The 17609-nt window shown below is 31.1% G+C and overlaps 1 protein-coding gene across 1 annotated transcript; it reads left to right on the top strand.

Annotated features, from left to right (window-relative positions):
- The first annotated feature begins 2757 nt into the window (after nt 1-2757).
- LOC129218350 (neurensin-1-like) lies at nt 2758-12671 on the top strand. Its single transcript, XM_054852594.1, has 2 exons — nt 2758-2802; nt 11490-12671. The coding sequence occupies exons 1-2, from the start codon at nt 2758-2760 to the stop codon at nt 12321-12323; spliced, it is 879 nt and encodes a 292-aa protein (XP_054708569.1). The 3' UTR covers nt 12324-12671.
- The last annotated feature ends 4938 nt before the right edge of the window (nt 12672-17609 follow it).

The raw sequence follows: 17609 nt of genomic DNA, 5'->3' as shown, positions 1-17609 counted from the left end.
AATTACTTTTTCTGACAAGTGTAGAGAATATCACAGCATTTTGCTGCGCATGAACCGAAAACAAAAAGAAAAAAACATTCTTGAGCTTCACTACCAGTGTATATCGTCGCCTTAGAGCAGCGGTTCCCAACGGTGATTCGCGAACCCCTGGGGGTTCGCGAGAGGTTTTCAGGGGAGTTCGCGGAAAAAATATTGTAATAGCGGAGTTTTCACATGCCTGTTTCTGATGAAGCCGCATGTTCAAGCGGTTTCATGCAAATTCAGTTCATTTTTTATTACATTTTGGTTTCACACATTCGATACTCTTAGCATGAAAATATTTGCATACTTACTTTGTCATTGCAAAGCGCAGGTTTTAGTGCTTTTATTGTGAATAATAGCCCAGAAGTCAGCTGAAAATCTCTACTTGTGACTACTATTCCCTCAAATGAAAGAATTTGAAAGCGTTCGTTTCCTCAGAAGCTTTTTGATCGAAAAAGTTGATTAAACTTGATGAAAATATTACACGGAGCATATACGAGCGTTTCAAATATTTTGAAGTTTAGTTTCATTACCATTTGAGTCCGACGAACGGTTATCGCTCCTCCCGTGTGTTGAGTCAAAAATGCATAGAAGTGAGATCGTTCTGTTTGTTGCTATAATTTTCACACTACATAGACTACAATTTTTTTCGAGCTTTGTTGTCGAAAAAGAGAAATAATGGCTAGCAACCCAAAAATACCACAGAAAGAATGGAAAATTAATAACTTTAGAAAATTTTCGTGGGTGAAAGTTTGGTAGTGTGAGGTTTCGCAGTAAAAATAAAATCAACGGAACAATGCAACTTAATTTGCGCTATATTTAAGCAAGGAATTTATGAGATTTTTGTAGAAAATTTTACTTGTAGTAAATGAGTTTAAAATATTTGTTTTGTTAAAAATCACCTTTTCGTGTAAAAATTAGAATGAATGCGTATATTGAAAAATAGACGCTTCTATTATTTTTCAATGTGCGCATTTTTCTCCGCACTTATAGTATAATTACAAGAAAATTCTACAGTAATCATACGATTAATGTGCGCAGTATATCAAACAGCTAGGCTCGTAGTCCTTTTCAAGAAGACTTAAACCTAGAAGTTTTTCTCATTTTACTGGAAGAAAAGTTTCATTTAGTTAATCTGAGACAGCTCCCTCAAATATATTTTAAAGATCATTCTTTAACTGACTTCTGATTTAGTAATAGAGATAAATATAGCCTTGTGTCAGAAAAATTAAGCCAAACTTTGAGCTCTTTGTTCCACAAAAATTCCATTAAAAAAAATTTTCAAAGTAGATTGAAGCCCAACATTGAATAATCACTGTGTTTATTTTTTGGTGAATTTGTTTTGTATTCATGTTTTAGCGATCATTTTAGTGCGTAGCAACTTTTGTAATTCTATATTTTGCAATTATGTTTTCGTTCTTGTTATAAAGTATGGAACAGCATCAAACTGAAAAAGAAATCTCCCAAATTTTATTGTCTATGTGTGTGTGTGTGCAGGTTTTTTTTTTGCTTGGTTCTTATTACCAAGTACCAAGGGGTTCGCCAACTTCCTTCGGAGATAGGAAGGGGTTCGCAAGGGGGAAAAGGTTGGGATTCACTGCCTTAGAGCAACAGGAGGATATCTTAATATCTTACAGGGATTAGGTGTCTTATTGTTGCTCTGATGCGAAGATATGGTAATATCGGTTCTATTGAAATAAGTTTACGCGAAAGAAATAACAGCCCAAAGCTCTCATCGGAAGATGCGGCAAAAGTTGAAGTGAAAATTGCAGCATTATTTTTTACAATGTAGTTAATGAAGCCCTACAATGCTAAAAATGCGTATATACAAAAATGATTTCAGGGAGTGTCAGGTATGATAGTAAAACTGGTCAGCTCAATAATTTGTTAAAATTATTTCTCTGTTCGATAGAAATATTTTTCTTTTAACGCTGGTTCAGAATCCATATTTATAAATAGCCTAATTATAACCTTGTTGTTAAACGTGAAAATATTCAACTTTTATGAACTATTTACACTAGATTCTTAAAAAAGAAAAACAAAATAGTAATCGGTTAGTTTAAATATATACTTGAAAAACTTTACGTAAATTAAAATTTCTAAGGGGAGAATGTAAGTAATTTTAATTTGAAATCAAGTATTGTTGCATTGGCATATTGCTATACAACTTATTCATTTACTCATTTTGCCACGAAATTGAATTAATATTTGATCGCTCCTTTAAATTCCTAGTTCTAAAAGGATTTAACCATGACAATCCCACTCTGATCAAGTGCCTTGATGACATTATAAGTTTAAATGCATTGGCAGAATTATCTCAAATTAAAGATTATTAGACGCAATGCAAAGGTCAAAATGATTTAAGTCATAAATTTATCTTGTTTTCCTTCCACTTCTTCTACTAAAAGTTAACACTTTATTTTACTTTCAATTTTTTTTTTCACTTAATGTTTACATTTCTCTCTCTTTGCACAACGTAACCTTTTTTGTGCAGCATTCGTTGCTTTACTACCACAGAACACAAATAAGTTGAAATTTAAATAAAAAATATATCACGCACTTTTATTATTCATTGTGATTAAGTTGAAAACCGAAAGATAACGTTTTCATCAAACTAATGTTTTGCAATTTTTTTTTCTTTTTTAAGGTTCAAAAACAGCAGTGACAAAAGGCATGAGGTTTTCAACATTTCTGTGAAGATTATAAAGTGACTCGTTGCCCGAAATAAATCCAAGTATGAGTCTGAAGACCGGGAAAACCAACACCGGGGGAAACAAAAAGGTAAACAAAAACTAATTAGATCATTAAGTATAGACGTTACTCTATTAAGGTCTACAGATTGTTAGCTTTGTTTTAAAATAGAGTTATGATATTGAGTAGAACTAAAAAAATGAAGCATTTTATATAAAAATTTCAAAAGAATAAATGAATTTTGACAAACAACGTTACGAATTTTTGGTAACTCGTTCGACTCTTTACTCCCAGTCGTTCTTGAAGAGATGAGGTGACAGACAGAAAAGCAGATATATTAATAAGGCAGATTATCAAAATTTTGAAACGGTAAATTTCTTTTATACAAAGATGCTTCAAAATGGGTGAAGAGTTTTTAAATCAGACAATAATGTGTAATAACAATCACCTATTTACAAAAATACGATCCCAAGGATATTGAAATTGGTCGGGATTGCTGTCACTCTTTTATTAAAAAAATCTAATAGAGCAAATTCGTCTTCAATTCTGTCATTTTATCTGTGACTGTTGAATTGAAGGTATTTGCTATGGTTTTGGCAAATAAACTGCAACACAGCGGCAGTGAAGGCATACATTCGCAGTTTACTGAAGAGGATCTGAATGTAAGGCAGAGCCAAATCGTGGTCTCCTTCTGGAAAATATCAGACATTAATTCTTGGAGAAAGAAGTTGAACTAAATTTCCATTAGCGTCTTTTTTCGTTTCTTAACATTTTTAGTGTTGACACAATTAGCTTCCGAGCTCAAAAACTGTAATGAAAAATCAATATACCCTTCCTTTCTATGCACACAAACGTTGTAATAATCGATAAGTTCAAAACATATATAATTTTTTTTTCTTCCAAAATGGAATTTAACCTGAAATTTGTTGAGCACATTTTTCTTTTAAGATGTTCAATAACTCGCAGCATGTTTTACTTGTATTACATTACAGTTGTTTTTCTTGATACACAAATGGTACCTTATAAATTAAAGTATAAATACGACTGCTGAACAGTGATTTTATTGACTTAGACCTATGATTTGTTTTTGAATAACTTTTGGCTTCCGAGTCCAAAAAAGATCTCAGTTTTAGCCAGTCACGTTTTAAAGCTACATAGGATCTCAAAGTGACCATTTGACAAAAGATATTACATTTTTTAAAGATATAGGACAAAAGAAAAAATCTTCTGCGGTAACTAATAATTAGGGGAAAAAATGCTGCACAATACAAAAAAAAAAAAAAAAAAAAAACTTTTTGTGTTTCTGATGAGCACGGAATTATTTTACAATTCCTGAATGAAAATTATTTTTATTTTATTTTTTTGCCGCGAAAATAAAGCGAATTAAAAATTTTCGCAAACAATAATAATAATATTTTAGGAAAGAAATAGATTGTTTCCATTTAAAAAGGTTTATATCAGCCAATAGGAAGGCATCTTGTGATACCGCGCTCTCCTGTGGAAAGTGGTCACATTTTCACATTCGCATCAAGTGCTGAGGAAAAAAATCTGACGTGGTAAAAGAAAATTAACTACACTTCTGAAATCACCCAGCTAAAAAAAAAATTCTGCAGAAAATCTTTTAAAAAATCTGCAGAAAATTTAAGCATATTTGGAACATGCTTTCTAAAGAAAATCTGCAGATTTTATCTGTAGATTTTTTGCAGAAAGCTTGTTCCAAATATGCTCAAATTTTCTGCAGATTTTTTCTGCGGATTTTTTTCTGCAGATTTTGTGAAGGAAAGCATGTTTCAAATATACTTAAATATTCGGCAGAAAATCTGTAGATAAACTGCAAAAAATGTACCCAGCAAATTAAAAATAGTAGATAACAATTAATAACAAATGAAATTAATGCAATAAAAATGCGAAAACATTTTTAATTTTAAGTTTCGACATTTCTTTAATAAAAATGAGTAAATTCACTGCAGAGTGGCGTTTCATGTTCGTTTAACAAAATATATAATTAAAACTTTAACTACGCATCCAAAATGAAATTTTAAATTTTATTGAATTGAAGCTTATGCAAATTGAAATAATTAAACCAAATTTGTCACAAAAATACATCGCTATGATTGTAAAATTAGTATAAAGTTTCAAGACGAAATAATAAATAGAACAATTTGTAAAAATTAAAAATTTCGAAAAATTCCTCCAAATCGACCACGTAGTGGAAAGTAATTAAGTTAATTAGGCTGGTTATTATTGAGACATCGTAACACATTTTTTTTTATTAATAGATATTGACAACGTAAATGTTCGCTCAAAATTTTAAATCAATCGGTGAAAAAGAAAAAATTTCAAAAATTAAAAACCTCCAATTAGGCATAACATTTCAAACTAACCCTAATATACTATACACTTATTAAATAAAAGTTATTTTAATCAAATAATAATTGGTGAATTTTAAAGTGTCTTACCTTTTTGTGAACCGAGGCATGAATCCAATATGTTTTCATGGGTTTCCAATGATGGAACTTAAAATTTCCCTAATTATTTGTTTCCGTGACGGAGCAAAAAAAACAATACGCGTCACCTGGGCGAGGGGTAATCTACTCTCGTAGCCTTGTGCTTGTGGCACCCGAATATTGCGGGACGGACCGAGGCCTCCGTGGACAGTAAGAGGCTTGTCGCGGTGCGTTTGTACTCGAACGACGTGCCGTTCGAGAACATTATTTCAAGTCATATTTGTTCTTATTTAATTTCAATATCCTGATTTTTCTCCAAGTGAGACAAATTTGACTCTGTTCTAATCCGTATCCTTCTTGAAAATGACATTTTTGAAAGCCCTTTCAAACCATGTAATAATTTGCGTTATTCAATATCGTTTTGTTTTCAAAAAAAAAAAATGATGTATTGTAATTTCACTTTTATTTGATTTGAATCACGCACTCATATTAAAATTGATTTCCATGTCATATTATTTGTATAATACAATAAACAGACATTTTTTATTTGGTAAATGTTTCAAACGTGTTGAAATGCTTTTAAATTTCAATTTAAGTTATCAAAATATAAATCGAAGTTCTTGGGGGAAAAGTTTAAGTAATTTATTACTGATTTTAATAAGAGAAACAAAGAAATGTGCTTAATTTTCTAAAAACTGAAAAAAAAAAATATAAAAAAATTTAAAGTGTGAAAAACTTTTATGCTGTAATAAAACTTTAAGAAATAATTTGAATTGAAATACAGATTTCTTTTTGGTGACCATAAAATATGTACTACACTATTTAGAGAAAACTGTAAGAGAATTTTTTGTGTAGATTTTCTGTAGATCTAATTGAAGAAAATTTGCAGATTTTTTTTACCTTTAAAAAAATCTGCAGAATATTAAAAGAAGACTAAAAAGAAAACTTTTTTGTGTGGATTTTCTGCAGATTATTTTGAAGACAAAAAGCAGATTTTGCTTGTCGTCTAAAAATCTGCAGAAATCTTGAAAAATGCTTCAAAAAAAATTTTTTTCTGCAGATTTTCTGAAGATTATTTTTAGCATGCCTATTTTACTCCAAAATCTAACTCACAAGAAATTTTGTCAAAAATTGCTCCTCTGTGCAGTCAATATTTTTATCTAGGCATCAGCATCAGCTGAAGAGCTTCAGATATTGCAATAAACATCAAACTAATTTTTAAGGAATATCAGTCATCAATTAACATCACTTTCATTACACTGACATTTAATGATATGTACTGGCAAGCTATCAACTAAAATGACTGTTGTATTACCTAAATGAAAATGTGTATTTCGAACTCATTTAATTTAATTAATCCTTCAGAGTGACATTGAGCCATAGTTTCTGCAATTCAAACTGCTCCACGCACATTTTACTATTGCCATTTAGGTCTCTTTCACACGAGGCTACTTAGTTGAATCAACTTTCGAACGTCCACGCCAAGTTTTTCCACCCGAAAAAGGTTTTCTTTGCTAGTTGCCATGACAAGAAGCCATCTTGGACTGGACCAGTTTCGATCAGAAGACCCTTGATAGCTGTAAAAATAAGACAGCATTTCATTGGTTTCCGCCAAGAAGCGCGCTCTTCTCTCTGATGGGTGATTTCAGCCACGTGACTGATATGCGGCGACCGTATGTGAATGCTACTCTGTTTTCATCGGCAGTCCGTCACGTCAAAAAACGGAATAGACGGGACGGCCGGCCGATAAGTGAACTGCCCTTAAACAGGTAGAAAAGTGAAGGAATCGCCTGTCATCCTTCTCACGACAGTCAACTGTGCATGTGCCGCTATCATTCTTATCCCCATAAGTAATCAACTTTTTAGTTGATTACACTCATCGGGACACTGCCAAGCGTTCACCTCTGCATACGAGTAAGCTATAATGAATTCAGGGAGAATTGATAGTTTAAGTAAACAAAAGGGGCTGTTGTTATGCGCTAACATTTGCCAGTTTCAGGAATTGGATTGGCGATTCTTCTTAGGAACATTTCACTCATCTGATTGGAACCGTTTTCACCATTCCATCGCCAAACAGACAACGGTATCGCAAAGTGTCACATTGCTTTGTTTATTTTCACTATTTTTGTTCTCACTGAATTCACCATAGTTGAGTCAACTCGGTTCAGTTTTAACAGCGTTGCGGAACAGCTTCTCGAATAAATTCAGCTCATTAGGAAAAAAAATTGATTCAACTAAGTTGCTTCGCGTGAAGACAACGAAAAATGCCAGTCAACTAGTTGACAGGTAACTTTTTTGAAAATATGATTCCACTAACCGCCTCGTGTGCAAGAGGTCTAAAGCAAAAAAATAACATTTTCAAATATTTTCAAAGAAACCCTTTATACTTCATGACATCGTAACATTTCTATCATTTACAATATTAAATAGATATTGCAATGTAGAAAGAGTAATTTTATCAACTTCAAAAATAGCTACCAAACAGCAACTTCAGAATCATTGAATGCTACTATGAACTGTGAACAATATCCAACTTATGTTTGTAAAATAAAAAGTAGGAAATTTACTCCATAAGATTTCCAGGAGAGTGCAACACTGGCCATTCAAGTTTTTCTTAAAAGTCAAATGTGAGTAGGTAACTTTTGGGGGTTCTGCTGCACTCCGCGGATCAGCGGAGCAGATCCGCCGTCGAACTCCGCCTGGTCTCTCTCCTCCGCCTGTGACCTCTGCGTGAATTGAGTTGTTTCGTAGAAGTTTTGGGGTTAAAGTTTTCACTTTTCGAATGGCAACACTTGTTGTTAGGTTTTGGAACCTGTCGTTTTCAAATGGCAACATGTTGTCATAGCAACCAAAGTTTTTATTTTTAAGATGGCTACGCATCATATTTGTTGTCATAGCAACCAATGACAACACTTCTTAATTTTAAAGAACCCTTTTGGCACTATCTATGGAGATGTTGATTTTTTTTCTTTTGAATTTAGAATATTTCTGCGAATTTAATTATTTTTTGGATTTTTCCGATTTTTCTCCTCCGACCTTGGGAGTCGAACATCCAAACTTTGAGTTAGCAAAAACGTATGCTAACCACTATGCTATATTTCCCATTACTCTTTCAGTCTTAATGTGAATCTGTACCATGACATCAAATATTACGATTTACTTAATTTTAAAACTAACAATTAATTTACTCTTTAGTATTAATCATGGCATATCACTAACTAAATTTCAACACATATTTGAAACTATCATCATTATTATTATTTTTCTTAATAACAAAGTTTTTCACTTTTGTAAAGATTTGTTTAAATGTAATCCATTCACGATTTAGATTTAATTTCTCGATTTTATTATTTCAAAGTAATTAATTTTGATTGCTATTTTTTATTAATACTTTATATATTCATTTTTCCGAACTTAGATCATTTCCATTCATTTTTGAACTAGGATTTTTTTTTTAAATTATTGTTTTTAATGCAAGAAATGTGAAAAAATGGTAGAAAAACATAACATTAATCAAACATCGCAAAAACGAGCAACTTTCAACTTTTTTCATTACAATTAGGTTCATATTCTTAAGAAATATGTAGTTTACGAGAAAGAAACAGTGTAATAATTACACTGTTAATAAGAATTGAATAGAATAGCCATAAGAATTGTGGCTTGGGTAATGCCCACCAGTAACAAGCTCTGATGGCGACTGCCCATGGACAGCAGCTTCTAACTCCACTAATTCTTGAGGAAATTACTTCAAAAATTACAAGGTGTGCTTCAAAAAATGAATAAAATATCCTCCAGGTTTAAAGAAATTCTAATAATTTCTTTCTCGTCAAAAAAAATGTAAGAAAAATACTAAAATTTTAGCCTTTTAAACTGGTTTCACCCCGATGGACTTGTCCTCGCCCTCCTCTTGTTGAGCTGAGTGCACTATTGATCTTGTCACTGATTGACAAACGATTGTAAGCCCATTTTCTTTAGTTCACTGAATTTTCATATGATATAATTTCATTACCTTTTACATGCTGATTATAATTATAAAGTGGAGTTAAAAACACTTAGCGACATTTATTGTGAGTTCTTGACGACATTTATTGTGAGTTCTTGAACAATAAACTATTAACGTTCCAATCTTCATGTGTTTTGTTTATTATTATTATTGTTGTTATTATTATTATTATTATTATTATTATTATTATTATTATTATTATTATTAATAATAATTTCACGAATCTTCCCGTAATATTTTGTTTTCAACTAAATTTATTGCTCTTCCTTTTTGAATCTTTAGTAACTCTAAGCATCTAATCAACTAGCTACTCCGTAAAAAACTTTTAGACTTTTAAATACGAATACTGATTTCAGACAATGAATTATTCTAAGAGAAAAATCCTACGGCAAAAAACCTAACAAAGAATGCAAAATTTAACTTTACTGAATAAAATCTCTCATTCATCAAATATAAATTTCCCAATGGCTAGCGAAAGAAATGTAAATGGAACGCATGGAAATGAATCTCAACACAAAAGAAGGAAAAAAATGATAGCAAATAATTTTCTAAGCTAATAAACAAAATATTAGAGGAAGTCTAACATTTGCGGAACTTATAAATTATATTTGAATGCACTTATAATCAATAATTTATCATTATTTTCTATATCGAAATGCATGCTTTTGAAATCTTGAAGTTTACATTTTATGAGAAAAAATTTGCATGGTTTTAAATATTTTTACTTTTATTCAATTGACTTTTCTTGTATTGAACGACATAAATATCACTTCTCTTATTCTGTTAGAATAAATCAATAAAGTGAATTTATTTTCAATTTTAAGAGAAATGCCATTTCCCTCCTTTATCGGAAAAACACCATTCTTAGTAAAAATCGATGTTATTCTTGAAAACACACTACTAGTTATCTTTTTGTTTGTTTGTTTTAATTTTTAAGAGCATTCGAACTTTTAAAAGCATTCCAAAAATATAATACAAATGTTTACCTACATGTTTTCTTTTTTGATGTAAAATGTCGTTGAAATGTATGCAAAACGTTAATCTTTATATTGAGTTGCAGGCATTGTATTTGATTTGTACAAAAATATTCTAGTTGCAACTTTTTTTCTTTTTCCCTATTTAAGTGCATTTCATCATCTCACTAAGAACCTTATTATAGCTTGATCTTACAAAATAAAAATGTGACGGAAATTTATTAAGTTAGCCACAAAATACAATAGAAAAGCAATTCCCTATCATAATCACTTGGAAATGTTTTTTATATTTTTCCAGGAACGTTTTGATGCACTTATTCCATCATTTAATTAGAGCCCTAATTACAACTGCATAAAATTCTTTGGGTTGCTGTCTCATCCACAGCAGGATTTCATATTGAGCGTCTTCGTCATCTGCAAATTGTTTGCCTACGAGATGTTGGTTCAGTGGACCAAATAAATATAAATCGCTTGGAGCATTATCTGGGCTATAACGTGGAGGCTATAGTATTGGAATCATCTTGAAAAGATGACGACGATGTTCAACATGAATTCCTAATGTGGATGAGACAACAACCCAAACAATTCTATGCAGCTAGAATTGGGGCTCTGATAATACTTTGGGATAAGAGCATCAACTTGCTGGAGTTTATGTGAAAAAAAAAAAAATTGCTTCCTAGTGATTATCGTGGTAAATTATTTTCTATCCTATTTATGACTCACTTAATGTAACTTGTAAATTTATTTATGACTCAATTAACCTTCGTAAATTTTGTTTAATCCTTCTCTTCTTTTACAAGTTTTCCCCGTCTTCATTTTGTAACGTACCAAATGTAAAATCCAATATATTTTCAATATTTTTAGAGCACATTGTGAATATTTTTGGAAGTTTTTAAACCCAATTTAAATGCTTGAAGTGAAGCAATAGCGTTGCGCCGAAGCTCATACAAACTGCGTGGTTATCAGTTGTTGATAAGAAGTGTTTCAAGGAAATAGGAGTACTTAGAAAGAGAGAGATGTAGATATGAAATGATATAGTGCGTCGGAACTAGCTGCGTGCTCGTGAATTGTAAGTAAAAAGTTAGATCATATAGACGTTCGTGCAGAGTACCATTAATATTTCGTGTACATAACGTTTTTATTTTCATTCATAGTTAATTATCATTCGATTTTTAACATTCTCTTTTGTTTATCGAGAAAATAGAAAGACAACATTCACAATATTATAATTTAAAATATATATAAAGATAAGGTTTTAGCTTGGCGAATTGGTTCCTTGTTAATGCTAGTATTTTAACTTGTATTTAAATTAAACTGCTTTTATGTTTTAAATATTAAATTTCACTATTTTAGAATGTGGAGAAGAAAGAAGGGAAGAGGAAAACTGCATTGAGTCAGGGAAACAAAGGCGAGAAGAAAATCAAGAAAAAGATGAGATTTGAATTCAAATCGAATCTGAGTTCTGGAGTTCCTGACAAAAATGCTAGATGTGATGGTAAACCCGATACCAGACGTGGGGAAACAGGAGTGAAATCCGAAATGTCAGAAAAAAGCCAAATGCTCTCCAAAGATGAATCTTGCCCGGAATTTTTCGGAGTTAGATCATATCTGCACAATTTCTACGAATCGGTCTCAATCCGTAACCCTCAGCTATATGAAGATATATATGATGATGAGATGATTTATTTAAACAACACGCGGAAATATGCCAGGAAGGATGCCGTCATCTGTTGGAAATTCAACATGGGGCTGGGTGCTTTTGCCCTTGGCCTTGGAGTTATCCTAATCTTGGTAGGTTACCTTACTCCACTTCATGAGGGAATCAAAAGTCACCAGGAAGACTACGTGATTGTTGACAGAGATGCAGCAAAATTCAACTACTACATCAAAGTCTGCCGCATGATGGGTTTGATTTCTTTTTGCGGGGGTGGTTGTATTTTCAGCATCGCTTTATTAGTAAGTTTCTTTTTCAATATGAACTACACCGAAGAAGAGGAAGATGACCCTTTAGAACCACTTTGCGTTACCCTCGACACTGAAGATGTACCCCAAACACCCACTGATAAGAAGATACCGGCCACCGAAGAATTAACTAGCGTCCAACCGAAACGAGAAGTTGAGGAAGTTGTGATGACTAATTCAGGACTGTGCAAACCACCAGCCCAGAAAGGTAATTCAGGCAATTGAATCAGAAATGAAACCCAAAATTCACTTTCGAGTAATGATTTTAAATGTCATTCCGGCACATTTATTTTCATATTTTAATTTTAAGTAAATATCTTTTACCTCTTAAGTTTATTTTAATATCAAAGAAATTTTTTTACCGACATAATATCTCATGGGAATGAGTTCTTTTTATCTACTATCAAAAGTGACTATTTTCATGAGCAAACGTATTTTGAAAAATAATTTCTTTTTCTTATTTTTATAAACGTTTTTTCTACAATTTTTGTATTTTTCATGTCACAGCGTTAAAATTTTATTTCTGTAAATATAGCATTGGTGATAAAAGGAAGCATATGGTTAGATGAGGAATCCCGCTTTTCCCCCTGAGAATTTGATTGTAACAAACAAATTCCCTTCAAAAAAGAATTAAAAAAACTACTCTTTCAGGGGGTACCAGCAAATTCATCAAAAGTAGTTCAAAATTTTAGAGCGAGATTGAGAGCTTTTTCGAAGCTATTTATCCATAATTCATTTATACAGTTATTTATCCAGGATGTTTCATGCCAATTTTCAAAAAATGTATTGAAAGATGTAATTTTTGTTAATGCTTTGATAATTAATAACTTGTAAATTCATGATGCAATCTAACTCATATAACTGAGACATTTAATCAGCTCGTATAAGTTTTTTTAACAGTATATAAAGAACGAATAAGAAATTTGACGAAAACTCAATGAAAGATTACCCCTTCCCCTCCTTATTAAGTATACTTAAATCAAACTTTTCATGTCTGGAAACAAATGCAAAATCAGATAATTTGTGAAGGAAATTCTTTTTACTACTAATACAATTTTATTAGTTTAATTTTTGAGGAAACTATTTTTTTTTAAATGAGCAATAGGCTGTTTTTCTTGATCGGAAGTGTGCAACCAAACAGAACCAAGTTCTGTTAAATAGATTATGAAAGGGGGGGGGGTTATAATTTAACAGGGTTATAATTTAAAACCCTGTAAAAACAAATATTCTTTGACGCATGCTAGTACATTTGAAGTGATATTTTAGTGAAACGATATTTTGAAGTGACACTAAAAAAAAACAACCATTTTTAAGTGAGAAACGAACTCCTTTTTTCAGCAACGTACAGAGATTAAGCTATTAATTTTATGTAACCACATTTTACAAAATTATTACTTTCTTCCTTTTGCACGTTAAATATGTTATCACAATCAAACCTTCGCACCTTATATATAAGGAAGGTAAAATTTCCTAAGTGTAACAATGATAAAATTTTCAATGCAGTGAAAATCAAGTGTTACAAACGCGCTTAAAAAATGTATTTTATGAAATAAATACTTTATAAATGCGAAATAATCTTCTATAGTTGATGTTGAAAGTTTCTATTTTAAAATAAGTTTTTGAATTTTAAAAGTGATATAATACTTGAAGTTAATTAAAAGAGATGTATAAAGTTGTTTAATAAAAAGTTATTGTTTTCATTGTACATTTTTAACGGTGCGTAAAAGCAAATGTGCTTGTAAAAATTATTTAGTTACTGATGGAATCTTCATTAAGATTAGCAGTAAAATTCGGCATAAGTTTTTTTTTTTTTAATTGTTAATATATGTATATTTTTCTTTTCCGTTTTAGTATCAGCAAATTCGTACAAAAATAATAAATGGTTCAATGAAGTTGGGAAACTTTATAAATATTGTTACCAAACTTTTTGTACTTCTCATTCAGTTCAGTTATTTATAATACATCATACATTAAATAAATCGATAAATTATTAATTTAAGATAAAATCCAACAACGTATTTTTTTTCCAGCATTAGTGTTAAATGTAGATCTGTATTTGATCGTAAAATCTGTGATGTAAAATCTTATTGTACATACGAAACTGGTGTTCCAAGCATCCAAAAATTTATAAAAGAAGACTGTTTGCAGTTCTCCTAAATCCTCAATCGAGCAAATGTATTCAAATCTACGTATGTTTGTCAATGTTGCTAAAAATAAATTGTTAGCAATGTTAACTGTAGTTTAATTCGTCTGTGATTGTATTACGTGATGCGAGTGTAGTAACACGTGAATGTGCACTTAAATGTAAATTTGAAAAACATATATGTTTTTTTATGAACATTTATTTCTAAACTTTTAAACTTATTTAAACTGTTCTTATAAGTACTATGTTGGTTTTCGAACAATGAAATGCACTCCGTACTGAAAATTATATGTTTATACCGCGAACTTAGGTGTTTATAGAGTGCAGAATGTATGTTGCATTTTTCATATTTTACATCGGGATGTGCAAGTTTAAACTTTTTGTAAGATGTTTGTATGTAAATGCATTTTTTTCATGTTTGATTGAACATGAAACAATCATCACCATATTCGTATAATGTTTTCAGGAATGTTAACACAAATGATATGAATAACAAACTATACATCATTTGAGCAAAAATAACGTTTAATAGGCATTTTTTATTGGAATATAAATTCGGTTGAACTGTTAGCAATAATTTAAATAATGCGTCAATAAATTCCAGTTATGAAAAATTGCTTAATTTATGAATATGTTCATAGTTGCATATACATACAAACATAAATGCATAAACAAAGAAGTATTAATAGGCGTGGGCATTCATTGGGAAAAGGAGAGAATTTGAACTCCCTTGTTCTTCCAATAAAAAAATTTTTCACAGCTCATATTCACACTGAAAACATAGTTTAAAACACTATTTGTCTATCTTACTAGACAAATAATCTTAAAAACCATCTATCTTCTACAACTGCAATCTACTCTTAGGGATTTTTCTGAATCCTTTAATAGTTTTAAGAACGATTTCATTTATTTCGAGCTCTCTTGATTCATGAGTTGAACGAAATGGTTTTGATAAGTAGGTTCCTTACAGTACTTTATTTTAACAAAAAAAAAAAAAAAAACTGGCGTCTTTATAACTTTGAGCTTACATTAAACGACTTCGACGAATTACATACTCCCACGTCAATTTGTTTTTCATGTTCATCTTGTAGAATCGCTGAAGTACTGTGTGCAAACCGTTTAAAATACTTACATTTTAATTTTCTTATCCCCATCCCCTTCATCTTATCGCTGAAGCTTGCAGTATAATAGCGAGACTGACTGTCGAGAAAACCATGATCAAACATATCTTTGCATGCAGTCAAACACTTAAGTACTGTATAGACCATCATAATCATTTTTTTAGTTTTGGGACCGTAGTCTAACGAAACACTACTTCATTGATTTATTTATTTTTTGTGAAATTATTGAAAGAGTGTTTTTTAAGCGTTATTGTGCTAAGATAGACAATGGTTAGGATTTCAAGCTCATAAATTAGCATGCTAGGCAAAAAACGAGAAAGATAATGGGGACAGTAAAACTTTTGGCACAAAATATCATGCAACAGTCCTGTTTTAAGGAACCAATGTATTTCAAGGAAAAACATACTGAAATCATAGAAGCTGCGAAACAGAATTATCTGATTCAAAAATCATTTAGCACTTTACTGGTGATTTTCAGGACAATGTAGCAATACACAGCGATTCTGGAAGATTGAAAGACAGTGCAGGGCACATGATTGATGTTTGTCTTCTGTGGCACATTTACAAAGAGTATGAGCCGGCGTTTTTTGTTTGAGCCGGCGGCCGTTAGTTTGAGCCGGCGGCCTATGGCACAATTGAACACGATTGAAAAATGTAGGACAAGCATTGTATTTTAGCGAAAAATTCTTTAACATGAAGCAATACGTACAGTGGCTCCCAAAAGTGTTCGTACACCTACGACTTTCAATGAAATAGGACTCTATCCATTAGTTAGAATGAATATTTCGGAATAGGTATTTAATTATAAGATCTATGATCATTTTTCAACAAAACTACATGAAATTTTTTTAAAAAATATTAAAACCTAATTTTTTAAAAATCAAAAACCAAAAAGTGCCGGAAATTTTATCTCACAAAAGTCTTCGTACACTTTAAAAAATGTCTACATATTATTGAATAATCTAACTTTTTATTTAGTTATTATTTAGTAGAATATCATACAGTATCAACAACATCTTTTAAACGTCTGGGAATAGATTTCATTCTTTTTTCTTTCTTTTTTTTTGCGTAATTTCTGAGTAAGTGCTCAACTACACTTCGAGTCTTACTGTTTCTAGCTCTATTTTCGTTTCAAAGCCGTATTTTCGTAATCTAGCCTCCAGATATCTCTAAATATTTTACATTAAGTTTAAATCTGGAGATTGAAGGGATATTTTCTAAATTTTAGGACAATTTTTGAGGCACTAGACGCAAACGTTGAAAACCGTGTGCATATTATCGTTATTTTGATAAAAAAACAAAGTTGTTTCCGATAACCAAATTTTTGGCTAAGAGTTTAAAATTGGTTTTTAAAATATTCAAATAAACAGCATTATTCATTATTTCATCAAAAAATTCCAAACTATCATGTCCTGATGCTGATATGCACCCTCACACTAGAACACCTTCACAGTCCTGAATAACTGGTCAAACTCAGTTCTTAAGATTAAATTCCTAATATTTTCTTCTATTCACAATTATACAACAATTTAACCAAAAATGTTGAATTTTTCTTCATCTGTAAGTAAGACGTAATGCCAAAACATTTTGAACTTATTTATCATTGATTTTGCGACGAAAAACGTTAATCTTTCTGTTTTTCGCACGACCAAGAAAATTTCTGCGGGAAGAGGTCCCATTTAATCTAGCTAATCAAAGAAATTGGCGAACAATTTTAGGTGAAAATTAAATGTAAAAAGTTTCATTTAACTCTGCAGAAACCTTTACAGCACTCAAATATGTATTTTTCATAATTTTTTTCACTGAAAATCTCCGATCACGCTTTGTCAACTTTACCGGTTGACCTTTTCTTACCTTGTTTTCGGACCAGTTCTTATATTTGAAGCATTTTATCAAGCACTTTACTATAGAATGGAATAAATTAACTAATTTAGAGACATTTAAAACCAATTTACAGCTACTGCGAGGGAAAAATTCAAATTTCGAATGGTGTTTGTGGTTTTTTACGAATACCAGCCATTTTAAAGTAATAAGCATAATATTAGGGAGTAAATTAACAAAAAATTAAAGCCAAATGACTTTTAAGGGTCCACACAATGCAAAAATAATAAAAAAACGACATACAGTGGCTCCCAAAAGTGTTCGTACACCTACGACTTTCAATGAAATAGGCCATTATCCATTGGTTAGAATTAATATTTCGGAATAGGTATTTTATTATAAGATCTATGATCTATTCTTAACAAA

This window comes from Uloborus diversus, chromosome 3, assembly GCF_026930045.1.
Source record: "Uloborus diversus isolate 005 chromosome 3, Udiv.v.3.1, whole genome shotgun sequence".
In the NCBI taxonomy this organism is placed as follows: Eukaryota; Metazoa; Arthropoda; class Arachnida; order Araneae; family Uloboridae; genus Uloborus; species Uloborus diversus.
The sequence above is the reverse complement of the archived record's forward strand: the minus strand, read 5'-3'. Positions and strand labels throughout refer to the sequence as shown.